Source organism: Atta colombica, unplaced genomic scaffold, assembly GCF_001594045.1.
Source record: "Atta colombica isolate Treedump-2 unplaced genomic scaffold, Acol1.0 scaffold109, whole genome shotgun sequence".
NCBI classification, from domain to species: Eukaryota; Metazoa; Arthropoda; class Insecta; order Hymenoptera; family Formicidae; genus Atta; species Atta colombica.
This window is the reverse complement of record NW_017259194.1, coordinates 1,104,864-1,113,967: the sequence shown is the minus strand read 5'-3', so window position 1 is coordinate 1,113,967 and position 9,104 is coordinate 1,104,864. Positions and strand designations below refer to the sequence as shown.

Below are 9,104 nucleotides of genomic sequence, written 5' to 3'. Positions count from 1 at the left end.
TATATTATATATGTATATATGTAATATATATCGAGTTTGATAGTAATCTCTGATTGTTGATTACATAGTAGAACATTACATCCAATACAATGAATTACATTGAATTTCATTGAATTACATTGAATTATATTAAATTTAAGGACTTATTGCTCTGACGCAAGATATATTTAAGCACCTAACATATAATTGGCAATGTTAGCGCCATGTAGGATTTCGATCCAGTAACCATCAGGATCTTTAATGAAGGCGATCCCCTTCATTTTACCATCATTTGGTTTCTTCACAAATTCAACGCCATACATCTCGAATCTTTGACACGCTTTGTTAACATCAGGTACTGCTATTCCAATATGACCTATTTCAAGAGAGGAAGAAAAATGCGTGATATTTGTAAAATTATAAAAATAGTTTCCTTCTTTACATATTTTAATTTTATTTATATAACTTAAATAATAGTATTTTATTTAAATACATTAACTTTAAAAATAGTTAATGTATTTTACAATTTTCTTACCAAATCCTTTGGGATCTATATTTCCATTGTAATATTTTACATCAGGATCTGTTTCAGACCCCCAATTGCTAAAACATACATTAATTTTCTATAAAATTAAATAAAAATACATTAACTTTCATAAATTCTCACAAAGTAAAATCTTCAAAAATCATATCATATATTTTAAACTTACTGAGTTAACTCTATGACCGCTTTTCTACGGAATGTCCATTCGATACTTTCTCTACGATCAAGTGGTATTTCATTCTGGTCCTCGTATCCAAGGAAATATAAGGAGAATTGCATTTCTGGAAAATCAAGCTTTTGCAGCAAGGTCATTCCGAGAACTTCAGTATAGAAAGGTAGAGTGATTCTTGGATCTTTTATACGGAACATTGTCTGCTGCATTATATACCCATTTGTTGAAGGGTCTGGAGTTTTACAAAGTTTGCGAACCTCACTGCTGCTCAAACCCAACGGCTCACCCATCTGTAATTCAAGAGACATATCATTATTCTTCCATAGTAATTTCGATTAAAACAATTAACTTAAACGATAATGAATTTTTTTTATAAACTAACGAAATTATTTTATAGTAAAATTTTTAATTATATAATTTATCATTATATAATTTATCTCTAATCTCTAATTTCTTTTTGTGTATTAAGCAACAGAAATTATAATTTTATCCATATTAATGAAATATTGAAAGTATTACTGGATGCAAGTTAATAATTAATTAAGTTAATTGAAACTTAAATCACTTTGCTATATCTTTTTAATTTAATTTAATGTACCATTTGAATAATTTCTTGTATGATTATTTATATTATTTTAGTTTCTTACATTACTGGCCAAGTGATATATGATTATACAAGTATATATATAGTGTTGCACACATATAATCTGCTATCATCTAATTATTATCTCTAATGCAGGAGTCGGAAGTCAGTATTACCGCAAGACCGGAAATGATAAGGTGGAAGAAACCTGCAAAATTTCAAGTTAATAAAACTCGTAATAATTTGCAAAACAAATCTGCCAAATCATATATTATATTTGTTTTCAAATATATTGACACTTTTTCATACTTTTATGATCACTATGCTCACAATAAAGTTCAAACCATTAATTTGAGGTGTCATAGTTTTTTTTTTGGAAAAGATTCTGTATATTTTTGTTCTGTATAATTTTAGCAATATATAAAATTTAACAATATATATCTTGAATAATATTGCGTTATGATATAATTTTATGGTAAATAAAATATATATAATTTTTGTCTTGTAACTGTGTAATATATGTAAGGTGCCTGATAATAACTGGATCATCTTTATCATGAATAAATACAGCGAACTGAATCAAAGTTTCATACATAATTTTGCAATTTTGACAAAATAGTTAACAATTAATAAGATCGCAAACACACAACGAGATAACCGTCCAACAAGAAGAGATATTTTTTTCGTCACTCCCCGGATTGTCATTGCCGGCAATGACCTTTGTTACACGCTTTATGCCGAAATTATAACATCGATGTTAAGAAATTGACCAATCATAGCTATTCCTCTGAAGAATGGAATGATTGCGATTAGCCAGTTTCAACATCGATGCTATAACTTTGACGTAAAGCGTGCCGAGTAAACGTAATAAATGTCGGCATTGCTGCTTGTTGTAAACACAACTCCCCCCTCCATCCTCTCCCCTTCCAGCACACCAACGTGGCTGGCCGTTGTGGTCGTATTTTGCCGCGCAACTGCACTTAGCGTCTAACAGTAGATGAATTTGATCTTTAGAGATTAATTTCTCGTAACTATTACAAAATTACGAAGTGCAAGATTTTTCAAGACTGACGTTATCAGTTTAATTCGCTATATCTACTCACGAAAGATAATTCAGGCATTGCCGGAACACTATATATATGTATATAAATATATAATAAAATTAAAACTATACAGAATTACATATATATTACACTTTTTCTTCTTTTGTTTGCATGTGAACAAAAGTTACACTGTTCTATTATGTAGCTCCCATTGTTAAACTATATATTGTTTCACACCGACGCAATACAGACACTGCTTTGTTGCTTTTGTCACGTTTTAAGGATTTATCGACTGCCGCGATTATTTCTGGACCGAAGAGTTTACAGATAAACCATCGCCGCCATTCAAGGACGCGCCTATTCCCGGCATCAATATTCGCTCACCGCCATATGGCAAATTCAAATTGGCTGTAAGAATCGTAGACAATTGTCAGTGATACATATCGATGGCATGTCCAACTTGGTAGCCTATACTTGACACGCAGCATCCAGATCACAGCGTAGAACTGTCTTTTCGATCGTTCCTCGGAATCCTGCTGCGAAGTATATCTCTCGCGAGAACTCGGTCGCATAATTCCGGCTGCGTCATCGCTCTTATCATCGATGTTCGTCGACGCGTCCTCTGCACGCAGACGAACATTAATTCCACTCACTTACCTCTTCCTCGAAAGACGCCAGAGTAACTGGTAACGCCGTACACACGAGGAAAAATGTCACGCGAGTAAACGCGAGAGGAGACTTGAGAGCCCGATGAGAGTACAGCTACGTGCTACGTATGTCGTATACCAAGTACAGACGCTTAATGTCGGCAACGATCTATATATAGCATGCGCATACGCTCGGCGTCATAAAATGTCTTCCACATCAAGTTACACCAATTTTGGGCGTATATACACTAAGCATGCGCATCGTACCTTGTACCTAGATATTGACCGGTGTCGTGATTGTGATTATATTTAAAAAAAATAACGTTATCGTAAAACACTACTCCGATGTGACTTCATGTTTGATATATTGCAATTAAGGTATGTGATACTAAAGTCAAATGATACTAAAGTCAAGGCAAATTATCGACATTTTGCCATTTTTTAATATCTTGCAATTGGATTTATAGAAATGCAAAATTCTTGTATACAATTAAAGTATGTAAAAAATAGCCAGTGCAAATGTTAGCTTTTTACTGAAAACGAAAAAAAGTTAAAAATATCACTTATTTTTGGCATGTACAACTACTGTCACCTGATGGTGATATTTACTTAATACAACAAGTTTACAATTTATATATACAAGATGAGATAGTCTCACTGAAGAGACAACATGCACGAACAGCATTGTGCGATTGGAACTAAAATTCAAAGTAGAAGAAAAGATTGTTTAAAATTATGTTTTATATCAATATACGATTATATGCAATTATAAATAAAAGTGTTTATCTATCATTGATAAATTATCGACTATCGGTAAATTATTTGATCTTGGTAATAATTGCTCTATATTTTTATTATTATATAAAGTAGCAATTTCGATTGGGAATACGTGCATATCAAAACTGTTAATTTCTATCATCGCGGCAGTGTATATTTCGTTAGGTGAAATCTCATTATCGAACCTCATTACCAATCTATAATTGATTGCGTGATATCACAGACGCTCCGTATTTGAAGGGTAGTTTTATTAAAATGATGCGTCTGATTGGCCTCTTTCAGCCCAGCGATCTTTACTTAGAAGCGTGGTAGTGTGATTTCTACAAGAAATCGGAAATCCATCGGCTAGAAGAAGAAGAAGAAGGATAATTTCCAGGGTTGGTAAAAAACATGTTTTAAACGTGTTTTAAACAATTTAAAACATGCTAATTGATATTTTTAATATGTTTTAAATATGTTTTTTTATAGTACTGTTTAAAGCATATTCGAAAAGCATATTCGAAAAAAGCATATTTAAAAAACATATTTAAAAAAAAATACAATATGTTTCATTCTTAAAAAAAAACATTAGTCTTTACCAACTCTGATATTTTCGCTATCTTTATATACTCCGATGTAGACTTAGAGTGTCCGAAAAATCAAAATAAACGTATAAAATAGAAAGAATAATGTATTTAGATTTCGATCTATTAATAATATGATAACTGTTCCCGGGAGAAAAAGAAGAAGTAGAATGGTAATTAAAATGATCAAAGTAAGTGGGATTTTATCTATAGATATAATTTTTTGATGTATATTTAAAATTGTGGAGATAAAATTAATTGCTCTCATAATAGAAGATATTCCTGCAATATGGAGAGAAAAAGTTATAGTTAAATGATCATTTTCAGATATATTACAGTTATTTAATAAACTAAAAAGAGAACATTCAATATCGGATCAGATTGTAAAGTATTATTTTGCTGAAACATACTTCTATATTAAAATATAACAATGTTTATATATGTAGTGCAGTGTCGAATATTACAGACATTTGCTTATTTCTTAAGAATTGTTTAATATCAATGGTATAAAAGTAATATGTGACGTAAAATATTCAATACAGAACACTTTCAAAGCGTTTAGAATTGCACAACTATCAGATCATCAAAATTCGGTGAAAAATCACCACAGACAAAGATAAAAAGAACCATATTTTAAAGCTTGAAAATTGTATTGTAATATATTTTTGACTGTTTTTCAAAAAATTATTATGTATATGGTTCCGTATCTTAACAAAGATCACAATGTTATATATGATTCTTAAAATTACGTACATTCAACAGTCTACAGCTTGATAAAATGTATGTTTTAAAAAAATTTGATACTTTTACATAAAGAAATATAGAGTTTTATCTATACAAAATGTTTCTTTTTAATTTCCTTACGATTTTTGTTGATCGATCGATCATGTATAATGTAAATACGTTAATAAAAACACATACATCACACACGCACGCACGCACGCACGCACGCACGCACGCACGCACGCACGCACGCACGCACGCACGCACGCACGCACGCACGCGCATACACACACACACACACACACACACACACACACACACACACACTCACACACATATCAATATCAAGTGCTAATACTCTAGATCTTAGCAGCTAGCTATAGCAAAAGAAAAATTGCGTAAACCCAAATATATGTATAATACATATAATTATAGCCGATGTTTAATTCACATTGAGATGTGTGTGTGTGTGTGTGTGTGTGTGTGTGTGTACATATGAAATACAAAAAATGAAAATTAAAAATAAAAATAAAAATAAAAATAGGGACGTACAAAAAATAATTTTATTAAGAAAAAGTATTTTTTTTATCTGTTCTAATGGAGATGTATGAAAATATATATATTATAGATAATAACAAAAATCTCTTTTCTGTAGAAATATTTTAAATATTCAAGATGTACCCAGAAAACAAAAATCTAAAATCAAATCGAAAGACATTCTTTGCGTCTAAAAAAAGGACGTCTTAAAAACGTCTTATGTCATAATTTTAAACTTTGCATTGTTTGGGTATTATGTAAAGTTTTATTACGATGCACAAATTGTATGGTTATATTATTCTATAAATAAACAAAGAATTTTAAGTTAAAATTCTTGACATTGTTTAAATATTTGTGTATAAAAAGTGACAAGCACACAAATTAACTAAGCTTGGCTTATCAATCCTTCTTTTCATTTGTTTTATTGTTAACAAAATATATTGTTTCCTTATTTCATTAAATATCTCTTTTTGTGTCACAATGAAAATTATAATTGCATTTTAAATACTTAAAGTATTTATACAAAAAAAGTTTAGATTAATTTTGACATTATATGCTTTTCAAATTTTAATACTGTAATAAAGAATAATAACAAATAAAGTAAAATAAATTATAAAAATGTATTTAATAGAAATAAAATGCTTGAAATACAACTTTCATATGTATATAGTTTATTATTATTCGAAACATAAATATTAGCATATTTGTAAAAAAAGGATGTAATGTAATATAACTTTAATATTAATATTTTTAAGCGATATAAACATTATGTCTATGTAAGATTGCAGAGATGAATATTTCTGAGCCACATTTTGTGAATGTAGCACGTTATACAAACCAAATATCGAATTATCATCTGCAGCATTAAAAAGTGGACTTTGCTATGTAGCTTACATCCACTTTGTCAGCAGTAGTGTATGGTAGCATTTTGGTATTACAAGTTTTTAGATCTCTCTCAGGTTTCTCTCTGTTCTGACGTATGCCTTTACTACGAGCATCTATTCATGCGGAATAGTATGCAATGTCGCCACAAGATAGACTCGTTTCCCGTAATGAGAAAAACGATGAATACGAGCTGTTTGCGCTTACCAGATGCAATACTTGCTGCAGAGTTAAATTTGAATAACATCTATTGGGTTGTCCGGAAAGTTCGTGCCGATTTTGGAGAAAAATTGAAACGCAAAAGATTTAAATTTTAGTATACATTTATTAAATTTAAAGCTTTTGCGGTACGAACTTTCCGGACAACCCAATACATTAAGCAAGTGAATAAATACAATGTAAGTAATGAGAAAACAAAAATGAAAATTACGTTTTGTCTTTTTTGCGATTTTTTTCTCCAAAACGAAGCAAAAACGAATGTATCTCTATATGATCTTTTTTCTTAGTTTATCGATCTTCTACACGCTCCTGAAGTTTTAACATTTAAATTTCAAACATCCGTACATCCAATTATATAACTGATTATAGTTAATCCATTTACTTACGATAGATATAAAATAACCGGATTTTATAGTCTATGTTATATATGTTTGCGATTTTTTTTATTTTTATGTGTATCCAATATGAATCAAATGCTACAATTTTTTCTTAAAATCATAACTTATTTAACTTATTTAACTTATTTAAGTATTTGAAATGTTTTATATTTTTTAATATTCAAAAAGGTTCTCTCTTTTGATTTTGACCATCAGTTTTTAATTTAAGACTCAACAAAGATTACAAAAACTTAAGTCGCAAAACTTAAGTAGACCATATACGGTGCAATTACTTTATTTAAAAACAGATTAACTGAAAGTGAGATTTATTACCTTCCATATTTCATACGACTAACTTTCAACATACTGTCATTTTCATTAAGTTGATAGAGCCGCATGCCCTGATAATAATTAAGTATTCTGTCCAATTAAATTACACAATGTTAAACTTAAATAATTTTTGATCCTCCTCATTGAGATTATCCCACATTGATTGAATGTTATCAGTAGAATAAGTCCATTCTGTGTTACAAAAAAGTTCGATTGCTTTACAAAATTTGTCGATCTTCATATACAATTTCCACATACTGAAATATATAGAATATTATTAAAATTGTTCATATTATTAATTTTTGACTTAAACAGAAACCATTATGGTACATACAGCTAGCCACAGAAAGGTTGCAACACTTTTTTTTAAATAGATTTCGGAATGCAGCCTACTCATGAATAATTCTTATTTATGGATCCATGAATAAAAACCAATCGCTCGGCGAGGAAGCTGCATTCCGAAACCCATTGAAAAAAAGATTGTTGCAACCTTTCTGTAATCAGCTGTGCTTAATTCCCAAATCCATAACTCACAGTTAACTCTTAATCGAGATTCAACTTATTCAGTGTCTCTTTCCAATTCTAGATTTGGAAAGAGATGAGAAACAAGTTGTACTTCGGTTAAGAATTAACAGTGAGTTAATTCTTAAGAACTGGTCTTAAATGAGTGTATTCAGTATCATGATCGTTCACTAAGCGTTCAGTGAGCGGATATAATACTGAATGTACCCAATAAAAGACACAGTATTTATATTTAAGGCTGATGCACATAAAAATTTTAATCATAATTGTAAGAGATTTAAAAGAAATATTATAGACAACCTATCAAGGCTGTGTGACTCGGTGGCAGGCACGAAAATCTACCAATATTTCCTTGTGCAAGAAAAAATTCAGAACGAACTTCACGAAATGATCGGTATTCATAATCGATTCTTACATTTAAAACTGTCATAAATGAAATCTTAAGACGTCGTAAATCACTCGAAGACTGTAACATCTTAAGACACTATATTGAGGCAGTTTTCAAAAGTTTTTCAAAAACGGAATATTACTCTATATTTCGCATTTCAGCTCTTGGGTTCGTATCAAGTTAGTACGAACAAAGCACATGATGCATCATTTGTCCTTATTGTTCACCAAATAATACAGGATAAAACGATATCATGCGCTTCATGCGTAAATGGGAACGCATTTGAAAAAAACGCCCTTGAAACTTCAATAAGAACATCCATAGACAGAGAGCGATTTAAAGAGACACTATCTAACTGCATCATGTTATCCCTTCCACCATGATTATAACATTTCACTCGCGTTGCTTCTGTACATAGGACGCAGAAACGCTTGGCCCCGATGTAGCCAATCAATTTATTGCTTTTTACAGTTTTATAGTTACGATTAGAACTTTAGTGTGCAATGGCTTTTGCTTGATACCTCGGTCTATGTCCAATACAGATACTGGCGGCATCCAAAAGTAAAGCAGGAAGGAAGTGACCGAACCAAACGCAAAATCTGTATGGTATCTTATATTTGAAGATAGTTATTAATAGCAAATATATGGCAAGGGATACGTTTTATTGATGTCAAGTAGTGCATAAGCATATTCTTTCCAAGTAGGGCCATTGATTGGCGGAACGAAATTATAAATTAATATATCCTTGACTCGCCTGGAACATAAAATTGTATTTAAATAAAATATATTATTAGTATTAAACAATAAGAATCTTACCC

General features: G+C 30.6%; 1 protein-coding gene and 1 pseudogene across 7 annotated transcripts in view; both read right to left on the bottom strand.

The window, feature by feature from the left end:
* Positions 1-3,340, bottom strand: part of LOC108693664 (lactoylglutathione lyase) — a 6,896-nt gene extending 3,556 nt beyond the window's left edge. The window contains exons 1-6 of one of the 7 annotated variants that reach the window (XM_018202735.1): positions 2,979-3,340; positions 2,472-2,729; positions 1,343-1,486; positions 690-985; positions 515-582; positions 41-355 (exon numbers count right to left, since the gene is read on the bottom strand). In XM_018202735.1, coding sequence (XP_018058224.1) covers positions 168-355; positions 515-582; positions 690-985 — 552 coding nt within the window. In that variant the 5' untranslated portion in view covers positions 1,343-1,486; positions 2,472-2,729; positions 2,979-3,340 and the 3' untranslated portion in view covers positions 41-167. The other 6 variants (XM_018202766.1, XM_018202727.1, XM_018202718.1 and 3 more) reach the window with 6 other exon arrangements.
* Positions 2,623-9,104, bottom strand: part of LOC108693247 — a 16,710-nt pseudogene continuing 10,228 nt past the window's right edge.